This window comes from Barbus barbus (assembly GCF_936440315.1).
Source record: "Barbus barbus genome assembly, chromosome: 10".
NCBI classification, from domain to species: Eukaryota; Metazoa; Chordata; class Actinopteri; order Cypriniformes; family Cyprinidae; genus Barbus; species Barbus barbus.
This window is the reverse complement of record NC_136738.1, coordinates 4,450,001-4,471,005: the sequence shown is the minus strand read 5'-3', so window position 1 is coordinate 4,471,005 and position 21,005 is coordinate 4,450,001. Positions and strand designations below refer to the sequence as shown.

The 21,005-nt window shown below is 36.4% G+C and overlaps 1 protein-coding gene across 1 annotated transcript in view; it reads right to left on the bottom strand.

Moving 5' to 3' along the window:
• Nucleotides 1-21,005, bottom strand: part of LOC306876065 (unconventional myosin-XVI-like) — a gene marked incomplete at its 5' end in the record, with an annotated part of 160,745 nt that overhangs the window by 82,082 nt on the left and 57,658 nt on the right. The window contains 6 exons of the mRNA XM_079426974.1: nt 1,072-1,199; nt 4,446-4,511; nt 7,743-7,853; nt 8,790-8,940; nt 10,107-10,257; nt 14,083-14,158. Coding sequence (XP_079283100.1) covers nt 1,072-1,199; nt 4,446-4,511; nt 7,743-7,853; nt 8,790-8,940; nt 10,107-10,257; nt 14,083-14,158 — 683 coding nt within the window. The remainder of the gene's footprint in view (nt 1-1,071; nt 1,200-4,445; nt 4,512-7,742; nt 7,854-8,789; nt 8,941-10,106; nt 10,258-14,082; nt 14,159-21,005) is intronic.

Sequence of the window (21,005 nt, the reverse complement as noted above, 5' to 3'; positions counted from 1 at the left end):
GATAAGGGAAGGTATATAAAAAATAAATAAATAAAATAAAATCACTTTACAATAAATGCTCCATTTGTTAACATTAGTTCACTACGTTAGTTAACATTAACAATGAAAAAATACTTCTAAATCATTTATTAATCTTAGATAGTTATTTTTTAATATTTAATAATACATTATTGAAATCAAAAATGTTATATGGTAATATTACGTAATACACCGAAGTCAACATTAACTTTTTTTTTAATTAACAATTGTTAGCAAAAATTATTAAATACTGCAACAAATGTGTGGTTCATTGTAAGTCAATGAATAAATGTTGGACCTTACAGTAAAGTGTTAGCAATAAAATATGTATATATTATTTATTTTTTAAGTTTATTAAACATGTAAGCCTTAACAAAATATTTAAAATGCCATACGATTTTAATAAAATTAAATAAAAGCTTGTTACACATCTACCCCTTAAAAGCCATACAATTTTTTAACATTGTATTAATTTCATTCTCTAATTAATTAAAATTTTAAAACACCCAGATATTCCCCTGATGAATATTTATATCTGATGAAGCTTTTATGAAATGTATAATTTTCTGTTTTCAATTATCCCTATTTTCAGATGCCCGAGTTTAACACTGCATTTGAAATGCTTTGCCCACTCATCCAGGCAGCTTCATCATTTGTACAGGATTGGAGATTCCCATGGCTTATAACTTCCTAACTTGGCACATCAAGTATCACACAGTGAAGGTCAACACTGTTGTGAACTGGGCCCAAGCTGTCAGGCTGCAGCAGTGATAAAGCCACCTAAGTGGATATCATCTATTTTAGAGCCACATGACAGTTTAAGGCCAGCAGTTTTATGACATGCATTTGTGATTTAGAGCGTAATAGGGTATCCACCTCAAGGGGAATCACCACCATCCTACTGATGAAGCCAACTTGATATAAGAATGCACACAATACAAATATAGTGCTTGCTGGATCAAGAAAAAAAGCTACTGAATGTGCAAATAAAACATAAATATGTGAATTATATATGACAAGTGTGACAGTGTTATGCTTGTCAGTGGACGGCACCTGATGATGAAACACTGCGGGCGTCGCTCCTGCAGCATCATGTGATAGGCACGCTCAGCTGAAGAGAAGATATGAGGTGGGAGAGAGGAACACAGGCGACCACTGGAGCTCAGATACAACTGACTGACCTGAGAGACAGAAAGAGACATTACATATTTACATAACACTGCTAATTTCCCATGATCAGTGCACTCCATTACAGTGTTTGTATTGATATTCTTTGAGCGCTCTGGTCAGGATTAGTTCTAAACCTCTGCGCATTAAGCTCCTGAAGTTAATTAAGCCTGAAGCAATTAACGTAAAGCCTCTTTAAACACTCTTTAGACATTTAAAAAACTTTATTTTGTAGACCATGTCAGGTCTTACATCTTAGCTTGCTATCTGCTTTTACAGTAACTTTTGCAATTGTTGAACTCAAACAATTTAAGAAATGTAATGTTAAAACTAAAAATTCAGAATGCAATCAACAGCAATGTCATTGCAATATGATTATCACTAAATAATCTTTATTTTTACATTTATTTGCATGCTGTGATTGGTCTTGTCTCAGTTGCATTTATTTAAACATTTATATCCACTTTCTGCACAGAGATTAGTTTCTTGTCCAGGTGACTGAAAACAACATGCTGAGCAAAGTGGATTTCATGCAAATTTTATTAAAACAAAACCAAAAACAAGCACCTGAACTCAACTCAAATGCTGTTATTTGCTGGCGTGCAAACACAGGTATCTTTTGCAGGAAATACTAATCTAAACATAGGCTGGCAAAAAGTGAAATAACTAAGGGTGGTGTGTGGCCAAGTATGGTGACCCATACTCAGAATTTGTGCTCTGCATTTAACCCATCCAAGTGTACACACAGTAGTGAACATACACCTGTATCAGTGGGCAGCCATTGCTGCGACACCCGGGGAGCAGTTGGGGGTTCGGTGCCTTGCTCAAGGGTCTCACTCAGTCGTGGTATTGAGGGTGGAGAGTGTTGGTTATTCACTCCCCCCACTTACAAACCCTGCCGGACCGGAGACTCGAACCCACGACCTTCGGGTTACAAGTCCAACTCTCTATCCATTAGGCCACAACTGCCCCGCAAAAAAGGGAAAGGGAAGTGGTGTGTGGCCAAGTATGGTGACCCATACTCAGAATTTGTAGTGAAAGTAGTAGTGAAAATACACCCGGAGCAGTGGGCAGCCAATGCTGTGGCACGCAGGGAGCAGCACAAGGGTCTCACCTCAGTCGTGGTATTGAGGGTGGAGAGAGTGTTGGTTATTCACTCCCCCCCACCTACAATCCCTGCACAGAGCCTTGAGTAATAAGAGAGATGACATATTTAGATCTGAATTCTGTGCGAGGTTAAAAGCCCAAAACAGAAAATATATCCTCACACAGCAAGAATAAAACTCATGCAACACTGCAGATTTAGTATCTGGCTATATTTCTAGGTGTTAGAAATGGAAAGGTTATGGTGTGCTAGTATGTGTGTGACATGCAGAGTAAGCTAAATTTTAGCCCAATTTGAGGGAAAAAAGCTAATGCAGAGATCTCATTACCATTTACCACTGAGACACAGCACACATACTGTATACATAAGGTGTATGACAGAGCCATAGAGGACACAGGAAGGACAGAGGAAGAGTGAGCGAGACACAAGCTGTGTATGAATCACGAAAATTGCAGCCTTAACAGGCATTATACTGTATGTGCCATATGTGCCAAAGGGCCTTTTTTTGGTCTTTTGGGGACAAAAAAGGGTCTTTTGCATGGACTAAACTAAAAAGTAATAATAATAATAATAATAATAAAATAAATTCAAACAGAACAAAATAAATAAACCAAAACAAACAAAAACAAGCATTTAAAAGAAACAAACAAAACACAAAAACAACAAACAAAAACATACACACAGAAAACACAAAATCAAACAAAAAGCTAATTAAAAAACAAAAAACAAATAAAGCAAAAATAAACAATTAAACATTTAAAAGAAACAAAACAAAAATAACAGCAAAAAAACAAACCAAAACACACAAATAAACATTTAAATGAAACAACAAAAAATTAATTAAAAATAAAACCAAAAACAAATAAACAGAGTCCAAACAAAACACACAACCGAACAAACAAACAAAAACAGAAAAAAACAAGTTTCAAGAACAAAGTTTACCTACTGTCTACCACAATGACCCTCAGCATGTGTATGTTTATATGTTAAACACTGTGGTATCAAATGTTCACACGTTCTAATTTGTTACACTGTTTAAGTTTAAATTATTATAAAGTTTTCTTCTATTATTTGATCTTTTCATTGATATTATTATATTTCTACACATATATTCCAAGCTTTGTCAATATTGTATTTTTACAGTCATGCCTATAAAGCAATTTTGAATTTGAATTTCAAAAACACAAAACCAAACAAAAAGCTAATCAAAACACACACACACAAATGAAATAAAACAAAAAAATAGACATTTAAAAGAAGCAAAACAAAAAAACATGACATAAAATAAACCAAAACACACAAGTATACATTTAAAACAAACAAAACAAATGAAAAACTTGAAACTCAGAGGGACAAGATTAAGTTTTTGTACTGAAGGACAGAGAACGATATATAGAGTTTGTGATAAAGGGGGTCAGGTGATGTAACACGAGCATGATGGTGGTCTGAGACCATCACAGATGACGGTACATATGTCCTTCTTTCTCAGTGCGTCATTCTGACTCCGAGTCCCAGTCTGGGGACATACAGAAGAAATCATGCTTGAAATGAGTCTCTGATGCAGGGGGCCAACAAGAGACAGACGCCACAATGGACCCACTGCATATCATTTGTAAAGTGTGTGTGGTGTGTGTTTCATCTACACTCCTCTGCTCCCCTTCACGTGCCAGTAAAGCGTTACGGCGGACAGATGGTCATCTTGTCATCTTTTATTTTTCTTAGCGGCGGGTGGCACACGCTGTGTGTCCCTGATGAGTGTGCTCTCATCAACTCTACCTTTCTGTGGACAGCCAGCTGTATCAGAGGGGACGGAAGCCAGGACTGGACGGACGCTAAACTTGAGAGCCTCTAACAAGCCGAAGGAAGATACAGAAATAAATAGAGGAAGAAGTGGAGATCTAATGGGGAGATGAAGAGGGCACAGGAAGTGGGCACTGTATGTTGAGTAGGCTATCACTGTCAGGAAGGCCATGAATAATTTATCATGAGATCAAGTGCTGTTTGAGCTGGGAGTGCTGCGCTGTGCTTACAGAGTGTGAACTAGAGAACAGCTTAAAATGACTAGACAGACAGATGACTGCTCTAAACCATAATGTGGATGAATTAAACATTTATTTAAATGAAACAAACAAACAATGTGTGACCCCGTACTTACCAGATTAGAGTAGATGGGTAGGTCCTTGTAAGGGTTGATGAGGAGAAGAATGTGTCCGATGTAGGTCTGAAAGAATTTGAAAAGACAAGAACAATTTTAGCCTTAACATGCCCAGCGTCTACTGGCAAAAACTTCTGAAAAACAAAGAACGTTGGTAACCAAACAGTTGCCGATTGCCATTGATTTCGATAGTTTTGTGTTCAACTATACTTTTAAGACAGTTTGTAAGATTAATGACATCAGATATTTGAAAGATAATCAGAATTTGGTTTGAGGTAGCTAGAAATCTAGATATCCCCAAGAAGAACTGTATATTTGTTTTGAGTTACACTACCATTCAAAAGTTTGGCGTTGGTAAGATTTCTTAGTCCTCTTGAAATAAGACTCTTATGCTCAGTTATTTGGTAAAAATACAGTAAAACAGTAATATTTTACTGTATTGTAATATTACAATGTAAAATACTCGTTTACCTTTTTTAATATATTTTAAATTAAATTTTCAGCATTATTACTCAAGTCTTCAAGGTCACATGATCCTTCAGATATTCTAATATGCTGATTTGATGCAAGAAACACCTGTTATTATCAACGCTGTTTTTTTTTATTATTATTTGATACATAGTAAGTTCAAATTAAAAGTATTTATTTGAAATACAAATCTTTAGTAACCTTATAAAAGTCGTTAGTGTCACTTAATTTAATTTAGTTTAATTTAAGTTTTTGGTGAATTAAAAAAAAAAAAAAGTAATAAATAAAATAAATACATCTGTCCCCAAACGTTTGAACAGTAGTACATTTCTATAAAATTATGAGCTAGTACTGGAAGACGTTCTGATTACAAAGCATGTCTCTGCTATTTGATAAGTTATGTCAATTATTGTGGCATCAGCTATTTCAGATAAACTCACCCTTAAACACCACATAATAATTCCTCCTGCAGCTGCAGTACAATGGTTTTCATGAGTCCTGAGGGCATCAGTACAGGCCAACTGCTAATTTATCTCTTGAGAAGGTCAGCTGCACAGCCTCAATTCTCGCTCCTGGTCAGATTACTCTATTACAAGCCCTGTTATCACTAAGCCAACTGCTGGGAATAGAGGACTACGTTGCTGTTGTGTTATACTAGTGTGCACTCAATAACACCCTGAAGGTCAGTAACCTTTTAGTGTCAGTTTCACAAATCTTTCACAGAACATCTGATGAATACTGACATACGGGCAAACTTGGACCTGTCCTCAGAGGTTTGTGAACATGCTTTACCCATTTACCGTGACGAGACTTACAAAAACTGAGATCAGAGAGCACTCTTTAGAGGTACTAGAGAATATCTAGAAGTGAATGAACTAAACTAACATCATAAGACTGGACTTCTCATCTTCTGAGGAAAACATGGATCGATCCCCTCTTATAAAGTGTGCGTCTGGCATCTCTCACTCTTTCCATCTCTCGCTAAACGATCAGTAACCATCACCATCTCTATCCATCATTGCCGTAATGACAGACATCATTAGACCCCATTACAGTGTTACACAAAAGACCCCATCTCTGCTCTCTCCCTCCATATCGGCCTCAGTAGGGAGACTTCATTATGCCTCATTGTAAAGTGTGGGAATAGCAGTGGCCATTAAGCATAGATTTGGCTCCGGTCATGAACGAGCACAGTGTGTAGTCGACTGCCAGGCATTACTGCCCGCGTGCAGACATAGACCGCAGGCCTGCTCAAACGATCCACGTTGAGGAAGGGAGATGAATATAGAGATTTATTCCTTCAATCGTATTCTCATTGATTCACAAGAAAAGATAACTCTCCGTTAAGACGGAATAACAGGCATGAATTGAGGGTAAGAATGGATGCTCTACAGAATTGTTCTTCTGACATAAAAGCGTTCATATAATAATCAATCACTAAAGCAAATGTAAAGTAGTTGATTATAATTTTAAGCAAGGGTGTAGGTTTGCTTTTGACATTGGTGGAGACATAATAGCAGAAGGACACTGACAGGGTTTTCCATTAAATCACATTATATTTGTCCCAAATTATTGTAGATGTACATAATGACTTCATTCTAGGCTGGAAGGTTGTGTATTGTGCGTCTTTCTGCACGTTTGCCTTTCTGTGGCTTGAATGAAGTCAGTATGCTATAGAGAGTTATACTAATATAGACTGCACTTCCTTTTTCCATTCTCTTTTGTTAAATACCGTACTTCCAACTCATCGATGCACCTTTGTTCATTCCTGAGGTGAACTTTTGCCTGTTTCGTGATTAGATTAACTGCTTCGGACTTTGTGAAAGTTTGACGCAAAAAAAAAAAAAAAAAAAAAAAAAAAAAAAAAGTTGACAAATCTAAGATTAAAAATTATTTAAAAAATATAAAAAATATTAATAACGAACAAGTCTAATATTATTAGGTCCAAATTGCAAACCACATTAACAGTGGTAGTCACTATGTTGCTCTATTTTAGCAAATGTCACTAAAAATGATAGTCAATTATAGTAAAAGGTACGTAAGTCCATCGTCAACTAATAGTATTCATAAAAGTCAATAGCAAAATAGACTGTTCATTTCTGAAAATCAGAAGGTGGTAATAAACAGTCATACAACTCAACTACCAGTCTTTGGAGCAATGGCCCTTTAAATATAAATAGCAGTAATGGTTATGTCAGTATCTATGGTGGCAGAGATAGAATCAAGAATAATTGAGTTATTAAAGCTATAGGGTTATAGTAGCATCAAAACATACAATAAATGTCAGTGGCCAAGATTTATAGTAGCAACAGCCATTGTGGTAACAGTAGCAGTAACAACAGCAGCCGTCAACAGAGAGTCAATGTAAGTATGCCTTTTCATCTCCCCAGGGCTGGCTCAAGTCTTATACAGTGAGACCTAGAGGGCTGCCATCCAAACACCAGTCCCTGGCCACGCTACAAACAGAGGCCTTGGCCACTCTCCAAAACCGCAAGACAAGAGATCCAGCAGTGTGTGTGTGTGTGTGTGTGTGTGTGTGTGTGTGTGTGAGTGTGTGTGTGTGTGTGTGTGAGAAAGGCACACTGGACCAGATGGCTTGGTGAAAGACCACAGAGTCAGAATCCGGACATCAACTCCTTCAGAGTGGGTTAGACAGAGAATGAAAGGTTCTTCCTGAACAGGCTAGACTGAGGGTTGGGTTCCTAACTGTGTGTTTATCCTCAATTTGAGGGTTTAGGAAGTGACACGGTTAATACGTCATTTTGATTAACCAACTGCACGCTTCATTATAGCCCCAATGATTGTATATGTGTTTGTGCATTAACGTACATATATCTGGTCATTAGCAAAGCGCTTCTGCATCTCGTAGAGCAGGCTGCTGTCCGTTAGTTCACTGAGGGATGCAAGGTCATCATTAGGAGCAGGAGGCATCAGTTTCACCTGAAACACAAAACACATTCCTTATTACGAAATTGGAAATACTCAAATGATTCAAATATTCTGATGTATTTTAAAAGGCAATATAAAATTCTCATTTGTATTCCACATAAACAAATTAAAAGGATTTATATTTGGAACAACAAGTAAATATATAGCAAGTATATATATTTTATGTAGATTTTTTGGTGAACTGGGTTAGGGTTAGGTATTCAATAAATGTGTGTGATTTATCAGAGCATGTTATTATTAAGAAAAGGATTGTTTTTAGAATCATTCATCAAAAATTTATAAAATACTTTTTATCATAAGTAACCATTGTTATATTACCTAATAATACAATAGCTCAGCATATTTCCATCCAATAAAATCTTGTTAAAATCGAATTCTGTCCAACATTATAACCTGCTAAAATAATTTGTTTTTAATTGGAAATGTCACATGAAAGTTACACCAAAGGTTTAAAGTCGGTAAGCACTCACACAGCACTGCAGGCCTGAGAGTAATGGAACTGTTTCTTCAGAGGTCAGAGGTCACTCTCAGGGTGAGTGGGGTCAGTGTGTGCAGTGGGATAGATTACTAAGGCTCTCTACATTCAAACTATGACTGATTCTACTTGGTGAGATGGGAGACAGGAATTAAGTGTATTAGATGCAACTCACTTCTCTTTATTACTCTTCAGGAACAAGACAAATCACTCTGAATGTGCAAGATCCGTACAAATACAATTGCTTTGTAGAAGTGAATGTATAGGATCGGTTCAGTTTATAGATTCTTGTGCTGTATGCCACTGTATGAGTATGTTACTGTGTTTTGGAACAGCTTGCATGATCTATAGTGCTTGGTTTCAGAAGAATGACCATAGTATGTACTCTAGAATTTTTAAACATTCTTTAAAAGGACAGTTTTCCCCAGAGAAGTTCCCAACTCTCCTCTGACCTGCTCCAGTTTTCCTGCAGCGCTGGGATACGGTCCGTCCACCCCATTATCAAGTGAAGGCTGCTGTGTCAGAGCTCCTCCTGAGTCCCTGAACATGGCCTCCTTCTCCAACAAACTGTCCCTCCTAGAGATGGGTAAAGCCATAGTAGCCCTGAAGGAGGAAGACAAAAAAGAAAGAATGAAATCGGTAACACTTTATTTCGATAGTCCACTTTAGACATTCTACTAACAGTAAGTAACTTTGCAACTACATGTCTACTAGCAGTCATTAGATTATTAGTAGACTGTCTGCTTCATATCTGCTAACACTTTATTTTGATGGGTCCACAACATACAACATACTGAGTATGAGAAACTTTGCAAGTATGTCAACTTATTCTACTAACCCTAAACCTACCCTACTGAGAATTAGTAGACATGTAGTTACAAATGAATGAGAATTAGTTGACATGTAGTTGACACGTAGTTACAAAGTTACTTATAGTTAGCAGAATGTCTAAAGTGGACTATCGAAATAAAGTGTAACCAAGAAATCAATATCAACAAAATCCATCTTTGCACTGCCATGGTGGCATAGAACCTGCATCTAAAGTAGCCTTTAGGTTAACGCAGCTCAAAGGTGGCATAAATGCATTTATGTTGTAATTGCAATGGCCAAAATAATGCTATAAGAATGCTTTAAAATGTTGAATATAGACATTAAATGATTAAAAACTGGGTTACACTTTATTTTGATAGCCCACTTTAAACATTCTATTAACTATAAGTAACTTTGTAACTACATGTCAACTAATTCTCAGAGTAGACTGGTAGGGTAGGTTTAGTAGAATTTGCAAGTTGACATACTTGCAAAGTTTCTCATACTCAGTATGTTGTGGATCCATCAAAATAAAGTCAAAATCACAGATTCATTCAGTGACAAATCACCACTGTGTGTATCTTGGAGCTTATTAACATTTTATTTATTTAACTTTTGAATTATTATTATTATTATTTTTTTAATGCACTGTGCTGTTATTTGGGGAAAGAGAGAAAAAACAACCTATATTTATAACGTGTTCTCATACTGGGGTATTATCTTGCATTTTGGGACATTATACTCTGGTGGCATTTTTTTCAAGCCCCTGTTAATTTCAGATTTTTCATTTTACTATATACCTACTAGTCTAAGTAAGTCTTTTCAGCCTGAATGTCAGTCTAAATTTGCTAATCGTTTCTTTCTTATGTCTGAATTCCCTAAAATCCACAGAGTTCAAGTCCATGGACAGGCACCACATTCTCTGAATCATAAATGAAGTCTGTAACTACTGCACATACAGTTTCTTTACAGGCAGGCTGCTGTCCTGATTAGCCTCTGTGCAGTGCTCTTCTGATTGAGGAGGCAGAGCCGAGGGGTCTGTCTGTCTCTGTACCCAGAATTCCTCAGCTCTCATCAGCATCTCTGCAATCTGCTCAGTAGCAGCTATGTCTGTAAAAAATAAAAATACAGTGGGTCAATGTATTAATAATCTTACCGCAAGTCAGAAGTGGTTGTTCAGTTGCAGCAGAAGGTTAAAAGACAATTATACATTTATATATGAATTTGCTTTTATTTCCAAGGAAAGAAAGAAATACTAGGTTAGAAAAATAACTTTATTTAAACTTCCATTTTTGGCTAAGCTATTATTTTTTCATAGAGAAGGCAAACAGTTCCATCTCTAGAAAATATGACAATTATTGGTGACTAAAGACAGCATTTATAATATCATTTTGGGCCATCATTTTCCCTGGGGCCCAATCGATTTACTCCCTCATTCCCTCTGAAGCTCAGCCCCTGCTGTCTCTCACATGGATGTGGCCGTATTGAGATGGGCATTGAGCCCTGCTGCAGATTGATCCATCTGTGCTCCGACTGGGGGACAGGGAGATGGATAATCCGTCCCCCATGAAAGGAACTCTAAGGAACCAGCCTTTTGTCTTTCTTACCAAGAAATTGTGCCACCCAAGAGAATGATCCTCCAGTCACACACATTCTCTTGGAAAGTCAGATATATACACTGCTCTCTAAAAGAGACTTTAAGTGAAAAGAATGGATTCACTTTTCATCCTCTCTATGCTCTACGTTTCATCCCAGACATCCTAGAGTTAAGCCAGAGTTTTAGAATGAGCTATTGACTGGAGTCTGAGATGCGGTGCGCTGGGGAAAGGAGACGTGGAGAGGAGGAAGAGCGAGTCTGTAGAGTCAGGAGAACAAACACCTTGCTAGAGTTTTAGCATGAGGTGCACGAATATCTCTGATGCTCCTGCAAGCCATGCAGCATGGCGACGGAATTAAATCTTACATTCATTTTTTGATCAATACATTTGCTTTCCAGTTTATGTCTTCTCGCTAGTATATATTATTATTCATAATTTCAGAGCAAAAGTGTATAAGAATGTGATGTGTATCCATTATTGTCAAAATACTTAAATATTAATACTTTTGCTACATCACGCCAGCCCAAGTGTGGTTGTTAAATCTACCAAAGAGCTGCAGAATCTGCTCACATTGCTACTTTTACAGAATATATAGTACATCTCTGTGACTTTCACACAGAATATAGCTGAAACCAAAGTTGTCAGGGATGTGTTACACACTTGTGCCCCTGAGTTTAAGTGTGTTAGACTGTTCTTCCTCTCTAGAGCTTTCGGTTGGATGTGAATATTTCATAGCTGGGCAGATTCATTCAGTTCAATCTTTCTCTGTTTGCTTCTCTGCTGATGTCTGTGAAACTGCTTCCACTAGCCTGTGGCTCTGGATGGCTAATATAACAACTACTGTCACAGCTAATTGAAGCCAAGAGATTTAAAGGGATTCAAATTTTGCTCTTTAAAAAAAATAATTTGATCTGCTATGACAACATTTCAGAACTCCCACACAGTTCAGTTGCATTATGGTTTGGAAACTTACTTGCAATACATTATTTAGAAACTGGTGTTTTTGTGTCATTAATGTGACTGTCTGTGTCTACATATCAAAACTTACTGACTTGGCAGTGACATTTAATCATTTCACATTTTAAAGGGCTAGTTCATGCAAAAATGAAAATTAGTTTTACTCACCCTCGAGGCATCCTATGTGTATATGACTCTTCTTTCAGATGAATCCAATCGGAGTTATATTCAAAATTGTCCTGGCTCTTTCAAGCTCTATATGACATGTGGTGGTGTTTCTATTCAACCGGTCAAAAGTAGTCAAATAAAGTGCATGCATCCATATTAAAATGTGCATCACACGGCTCCTGTAGAGAATTGATGCTTTTGTAAGAAAAATATCCATATTTAAAATTATATAAACACCTTTTTCTCACTTCTGCTAACTAGGCGGAAGCATTCGGGCGGATGACGTAGGACGTATATGCATCGCGTAAGCGCAATAGATTCGTGACAAACGTGGAAGTGCAATGGAGAGAGAACACAACAAAACGCTGGTCACAAATTAGAAGCACAAAAGTTTTGTAAAAAAAAAAATATATGTTGGAGGATTTCGATATAAGCAAAGAGGAGACTGGTTTTCCTTTGGTAAAGTAAAAAATATTTGCTCCTGTAAAAAATGCGCTTCACCTACGTCCGAAATCATCCGCCGGAAAGACACGGTCTGATGAACGTGTGTACAACAGATAGCGGAAGTTACACAAAACTGTTTATACAGTTTTAAATATGGATTTTTTTTATTTATTTTTTTACCAAAAGCATCGATTTGACACAGGAGGCCATTATTCACCCTCAGAGCTGCGTGATGCACGTTTTAATAAGGATGCATGCGCTTTATTTGACTAGATTTGCACTGTTAAACACTACCACCCACGTCATTATAGAGCTTGAAAGAGCCAGGACAATTTTGATTATAACTCCGATTGGATTCATCTGAAAGCAGTCATATACACCTAGAATGCCTTGAGGGTGAGTAAAACATGGACTAATTTAGATTTTTGGGTGAACTACTGAAAAAGAAAATAAATCACCTGCAAATTAATCACCTATTTTGACAGCACTAATATATAATAGAGTCATTATATATCAGTGGTTATACCAGTTACGCTACCGGTCAAATCCCCTCAAAAAATACTGCTCCCCACGTCTCAAGTTGCCATCTCATCCGTGTTTTTTGGCTTCTTTTTCCAATTCCGTGCAAACAAGTGTAAAATAAGACTACAAACACTTCTTCAATGTTGTGCGATGACGTTGTCAAGAATCAGCTCTTCATGTGAGTGTATTTGGGGACTGTAGCTTCAGTCTTGGAGATGATGTTGCTTTGACACAGCTAGTGCAATGTTTAGTTTTATACTGCGCACACTGACATGACAGAAGACACAAAACTGTGAGATGCAGCAAGTGTCAGTTCAGTAGTGTGCACTTGACTTAAGAGAGTAACATTTCACTCTTCCAAAAAAAATAAAAAAACACATAATATGGAAAAAATAAACAAAAATACTGCACCATGGTACTTTACTGGCACTGTAAAGATAGTCTTGTTACAGTAGTTTTACACCACCATTCAAAAGTTTGAGGTCAGTAAGAATCTGTAATGAAGTAAAAATAGATAAATCACATTTTGTAGAAATTAATCCCATATTGACACCATTTTTTTTTTTTTTTTTTTTTGGGGGGGGGTAACATTTGTAGCACATTTCCTCCTTAATTCTCATCAATGTACTGCAAAAAAAGCCTTACATTCACTGAATTACAGAATTTGTTCGAGTAATACATTAAAAATATACTGTTTGTATATTGTAATGAACGTCTAATGACGACAACAACAAGAAGAATATTGGTAAATTGGAAAAAAACAACCTAAAAATTAGAATAATAAAAAAAAAAACGGCGAAACAACAGTCAGTAATTTTTTATATTTATGTTTTTATATTTTATTTATTTTTGTTTTCACTTTTACATTATTATTATTACATTTACAATGTTACATTACTACAATATTATATTATTATACAATTTACAATATATTATTATTAAAGTGTAAAAACACACAATAATTATATTTTTAAGTAATAAACGGGGAAAACAAAAGTCTATTTTTAAATATATATATATATATATATATATATATATATATATATATATATATATATATATATATATATATATATATATATATATATATATAGATAGATACACACATTTTTTTTTTATTATTATTTCATTTTCTCTTTTTTTAACACTTTGTGGTGAAACATAAGCAGCTCCTCCTAGATATCAACATCAGTCACTGAAAAGTTCATATTGCTTGACCACTAGTGCAGTTTTTGTGTGTTTGTACCTGAGGGCTTGTCCTGGTTGCAGTTCAGAAGCGTAGGATCTGCTTTGTGCTTCAACAGCTGGCTCACAATGTGGGTCTGTAGGGACACAAACACACACACACATCTTGAGAGGAACTCAAAGAGAACACTAAAAGATGTAGGTCACATCTTAAAGACATCTGCATCCATCAGCTCTGAGTCTAATTTACAACATCAGCTGCCAGATCAGCTCTGCTCCTGCCTCCAGCACCAAACACATGCTAACATCTCACATTCACAGCCTCAGCACCGTGTTCATTAGCTACAGCCTGCACACAGATACACACATATTTATCTGCATTTGTTTACTTGTCTTTTTAATTCTGTTACCGTGCCTCTGCTTGCTTTACGCACACATAGACAGGCACTATATCACTGTGTTTCAGACCGGAGTCGTGCAGCAGAAGTGTGTGACTGTGTGTGCATAGTATGTATGACGTGAAAGCATGTTTTGATGTGTTATGTATGCGTGCGTCCAAAACAGCTTTAGGGCGTAAATACACAGAATAACTTCTAATGGCTGACTTCATTAGAAATGGCAATATTACAAGGTTAAAGCTTAAGTGTGTAATTTCATATTAATTATGTATACATACAGTGCCCTCCAAAAGTATTGGAACAGTAAAGACAAAATTGCTCTGTTGGCTGTGGAGTCAAGACATTTACAAATATGATTAAAAGATGAATATGAGACAAAACTACAGAATGTCACATTTTATTATTGGGTGATTCAACACACAGATGTTTTACCAGCTAAGAAGTTCAGCACTTTTAGAGTTTCATCCCTCTATCTGATGTGAGCAGAAGTATTGGGACAGTTGCCTCACAGGTCTTTCTAAGTGATCAGCTGTGTCCTGTTGCATTAATTCTTCAGATATTAAAAGCAGGGAATGTGTCGTATCAGTTATATACATTACTTCTGTATTCTGAATCTTGCATTTGATGATGAAACACACAAACCAGGATGAAGATGAAGGAGCTGACTTTGAGAGAAAAGCAAGCAATTTGGATGCTAAAAGAAAAGAGAAGTCAATTAGAGCTCTATCAAAAACAAAGGACATGGAGAAATCAAGAGTTTGGAAACCACCAGCGACACCAGCAACCAACAACGACCTGATCGGCTGAGAAAACAACAGTAGTTGATGAAAGACAAATCATAAAAGCTGTGAAAATGAACCCTAAAAGACGTGTCTGTAAAAATCACCAACAACTTCCAGAAAGCTGGGGTGATGCTCTGACAATCTACTGTCCTCAGGAGACTTTGACACAGAATTACAGATGCTACACAGCAAGATGCAAACCTCTGACAGGCACCAAAAATAGAAAGGCAAGATTAGAGTTTGCAAAAAAGCACAAAGGTGAGCCAGAAGAGTTTTGGAACTGTGTTTATGGACCAATGAGACAAAGATGAACCTTTATCTAAGTAATGGGAAAGCAAAAATGTGGAGAAAAAAAAGGGAACTGCAAATAATCCTAAGAATACAGCCTCATCTGTAAAGCATGGTGGAGGTGGTGTCATGGCATGGGTATGCATGGCTGTCTCTGGAACAGGCCCTCTCAACTTTACTGATGACTTAATGTATGATGACAGTAGCAGAATGAATTTGGAAGGGTACAAAACCATCTTGCCTACCAATATTCAAGAAAATGCCACCAGATTCATTGGGAAGTGCTTCATAATTCATCAGGACAATAACCCAAAACACCCTGCCAGTTCAGTCAAGGAATTTATAAGGGCAAAGAAATGGAAAGTCTTAGATTATCCAAGTCAATCTCCAGATTTAAATCCGATGAACATGAATTTCACCAGCTGTTGAGGAGAGTAAAGGCAGAAACCCCCAAAACAAGCAACAATTGGAATTGGCTGCATTAAAGGCTGGGAAAAGTATTTCAAAGGATGAGACCAAGAGTCTGGTGATGTCTATGGGTCACAGACTCACTGCTGTGATTGTGCGCAAGGGATCTGCAACTAAATAATAGCTTTTAATCTTTTATATCTGCCTCATGTTCAACTGTCCCAATACTTATGTTCACATCACTGAGTGGGATGAACTAAAAGTGCTGTTCTTTTTATTTGGTAAAACATGTATGTGTTGAAACGGCTAATAATAAAATGAGACATTCTGTAGTTTTGTCTCATATTCATCTTTTAATCATATTTGCAAATGTCTTGACTCCACAGCCAACAGAGCAATTTCGTCTTCACTGTTCCAATACTTATGAAAGGGCACTGTAACTAAAACTTTTGAGTAGTTTATAAGTTTCAGAAATTTTAGCAAAGACTACTAGGTTCCTTAATTATAGCTAGAATTATTTATTTATTTGGGGTATGTTAATTCATCCATTCAATAAATTTTATGGCTTTAATTCGTATTTATTAATTTAATTATTAAGGGTTTAATTTGTATTCATTCGTTCATTAAATTTTCATCCATCCATCCCCATTTATCCATATATCTGTCTATCCATATCTAACTACCCATCTACCTACATATCTATCCATCTCTATATCTCTCCATCCATCCATTTCCATTTATCCATCCATCCATCCATCTCTATTTATCCATATCTAACTACCTATATCTACTACTCTATCTCTCTATCTATCCATATATCTCCCTATCACTCCATCCATCTCTATATCTCACTATCTCTATATCCATCCATCCGTCCATAACTATCTATCCATCCATCCATTCGGGGTATGTTAATTCACCCATTCAATCAAAATTTTATGGGTTTAATTTGTATTTAATTATTATGGGTTTAATTTGTATTCATTCATTCATTAAATTTTCATCTATCCATCCATCCATCCATCCACCCATACATGAAAAAGGAATAAAACATAAAAGTGAAATTTCAAGAAGCAACCCTGGGTTGCTTTTAAGTTCATAATGTGCATCTTATCTTTTGTGAAGCTCTTCATGGTTAAGTTCATATCAGAGAGAAAACGCACACACACACAAAACAACTGCAGTCTGAAAAAACTCTGAAATGCATGAAGATGTGAGTGACTGTTGGCTTTTCATACAAGCAGCACAGTTTCAATCAGACACATGCTTTGCCAGCTTTTATGTTGTCTGTTTCTAATAACATAATGAAAGGTGTTACTTCAACAAGAGTGTGTCATTTTCTTGCAGTGGCTTTTAAAAATCAAGGCTTTTGTATAAAAACAGGTCGCCCACAACAGTTGCTAAATATCACATTTACTCACCACTGCCAAAAAAGTGCATTTGATTGGTGGTGGGTGTAATCAAGGGTGTACATTTCGTCTAACAGTAGGGGGGGACAATATACATAACATTTCTCAAGAGCAGTTTTTGAAGGGGACACAAATAATACGGCTAAACTTGTTCTTGTAAGGATACACAGAGGAAAGCTACTACTATTAGTGTAGCAGGGTGACTAAGGTTTTATTTTAATGACAAATGTCGAGAGCGCATCATAGCACGAAAGCGCACCAATGTTGGGCTAGTCAGAATTATAAAAGATGATCAACTGTCATCAGCTCTAGTGGTGCAGATGGTAATACGTGTATTGTACTCCTTTTGACGCGAACGACACTGGTTCGAATCTGCCTTTTGGTGAACTTTTTTTCTACCTTTTCAAATTTCACAATCACATCAGAAAAGCATTTATTGTCCATAAAAATAATCAAAAAGTAGAAAATAAAGTAACGGGTAGGGTTAGGGTAGGTGTAGGGAGGGCTGTATTGTCCCAATAAGGTGGCATCCATTTAATAATTTGGATGAATATTAAAATTTACATTGTTTTATAATGTACTACAATGAGGTGCAGATAATAGCCACTATTTGCAATAAGTAGTATAAATAGCAGAAAATCCTGCTATTTTAAAATAGTGTAAATAGAATCTGTAGCTACTTGCACTTAGTGTAAATAGCATCTATCAATAAGAAAATATACCATTTACACAGTGCAAATAAACGCTGCCTTAAAATAATGTGCGAGCAGTAATCTTTTCCCTAGCACGCAGATTTTCTATGCTCTCGCACAAAACCGGACACGCGTTCCCAGAAACACGCTGCTCTCGCAAAGAGAAAATAATCACTTCATCCGATACTTACTGGAGTTCCACAACTACTGAAACTTATTCTCTCTCTCATCAGACTTGTGTGTGTGATATAGAAGAGGAAAGCATTTGGACCAAAGCACTGTGAGGCAAGGGAGGGGGAGACTCAAAATGTTTCTAAACTTAAAACACATTTTTGCCCCTTTAGCGTTTGTGTTGTTTTACTACTTACACAATTATTTTAAGTATAAAACAATACACAGCCTGGTTATTTAAATCATATTTTTAGGGGGGAGAACCCCGGGATTTCTGCCTATGGATTCCCACCCTGTTTACAGTGCTCTCCAGTGTTTACTGCATGTACTGTACGATGTTTCCTGATGTTCAGATGGTGTATGCCGATGCTAAATCTGAAGTGAAACTGCGACATGGCAGTTCTGCTGAGTCACACAACCATCTGCAGTGGTAATGACTGACTCAATGTGTCTGTCTGTCTGTGTCTGTGTGTGTTTGAGAGTGATTCTGCCCTGCCGCAATGAATTATAGATGTGGGCAGAGAAAACATCTCTCTAAGTGTGTTTATTATTTGCGAGTGTGTGTGTGGGTGTGTGAGACTACAGATCAAACACTAGTCACTGCTATCTCAGCCCACCCTCCACTAACAAACACTAATTACATTTGGTAATTAATACAATTCTTTTTGGATAAGTGCCATGATAATATCACTGTACTGTCTGAAGTACATTGAGAATATGGAATGATATACTAAAGATAGGAACCATTCCGTACCATGGTATTATATTTATGATTACTATAATGTCATATCTACCACAGCCACAGGAGTTTTTGTAACTGTCAGCAATATAGTAGAAGAGTATAGTCTTGCACTCTCTCTTGTATCTCCACCAAAATGGTTTGATTTGATTTAAAAGTCAGGGGATACAGTAACTGACCACAATAATAAATATTTTAATCTGTCACCAAGATTTTTTTACGTTTCTTGTGCTCAATAAAGCTGCATTCATTTGATCAAAACATTTACATTTACATTGATTTAATTCCTTCTTTTAGTATATCTCTTTGCATTTCCTGAAGAAACTTTGCATTCATATCATGTGATTGGAAAAAAAAAATAGTTGTTCTGCTTTTGTGGGTGATACTTATGTGAGAGAACACAAAACAATGACAAGATTAGGTTTTTTTTTTCCTTCCACCTCATATTTTTATCTATCACCATGTCCCATTAGGGCTCTGAAGTTTCGGCTCCAGCACCAGCACCATGTTGGTAGAAAATGGATAATGAAAAGAAAAACTATACATGTTGCCCCTTGGTAATATTATTAGAAAATACGGGATTATTTTTCATTGTTATGCTGATGACACTCAACTATATATCTCAACAAGACCAGATTAAATTTATCAACTAAGCTAATGTGTAAAAAATGTAAAAGATTGGATGACCAATAATTTCCTCCTATTAAATACAGATAAGACAGAGATATTACTTATTGAACCAAAAAACAGTACACAGAATCTCTTGGATTACAATTTGCAACTAGACGGATGCACCGTCACGTCCTCTAAAGTACAAAATCTGGGTGTTATATTAGACAGCAACTTGTCCTTTGAAAATCATATTTCCCATGTTACAAAAACAGCATTCTTCCATCTTAGAAACACTGCCAAGCTTCGAAACATGCTACCTGTTTCTGATGCAGAAAAGCTAGTTCATGCATTCATGACCTCTAGACTGGACTATTGTAATGCACTGCTAGCTGGTTGTCCTGAATCTTCAATAAACAAGCTACAGATAGTCCAAAATGCAGCGGCTAGAGTTCTTACCAGATCAAGAAAATATGATCATAGTACCCCAATTTTACAGTCGCTGCACTGGCTACCTATTAAGTTCTGCATAATTTACAAAATATTATTACTTGCCTATAAGTAGTTTGCATTGCTAAATGGTTTAGCTCTATTTGTTTCTAACATCCCGTGGTAACTAGGAATTACAGAAGCTTCAGTCTGGATCCAACCCTTAAATGATCTGAGATGACCGAGCACCTGAGAAAAGACGATGCCAACCCCTCAGAGGATGCCAACGCTCACACAACATACAGAATTACCAAATTTTGCCATAAGTTAAATATATTAAGGTTCTGCAATATATAAATATATTGTGGAAACTTAATTTCCTGTAGAGCTGCTAAACCTAACTAAACTCAACTAAAAACCTGAACCTCAGAAAAGAAAGAGGAGAGGAAAAAGGAAAACAGAAAGGTGTGTATGTAGGTAAGAGTATCCTGAAGGACAAAAAGAACAAAGGAGAAGAAAGAAGGAAAATTGTCTTCATCAGCAACCTGAAACATTATCAAATATTTGACCATGTCAGCAGGTCCGTCCTTTCCTCTAGAAATCAATCTCCTTTGGTGCAAGCTCTGTTACTCAACTCATATAAAACACATTAGTACTTCATATGATCCTCAAAGCTCGAGTCAATCTGGCTGAGAATTGGTAAGATCAATGCAACGCTGAAGTGTCATTAATTAGAAACAGGAAGGGAGGGTGAATTAATGAAGTGTAGTTGGTCTACGATAACTCTAATATCAATACATTCCACTGACCGTGAACAGCAATCTGATAAAATGGCTAAACGCAAAGGCACAGGAAATATAGCATATTACACTCATGCAAATTCAAATTAGCCAGAACATTTGTTTTGTCCAGGTCAGCAGCCTTTTTGAGTAAACAAAACAAACCAACAAACAATAAATAAACAATTTTTATGGTATACATTTGTTCATTTGCATAGCACTTCAAAATAGTATAATATGAATTTATTTACTATATTAAAATAAAACTTTTGTTTATTTG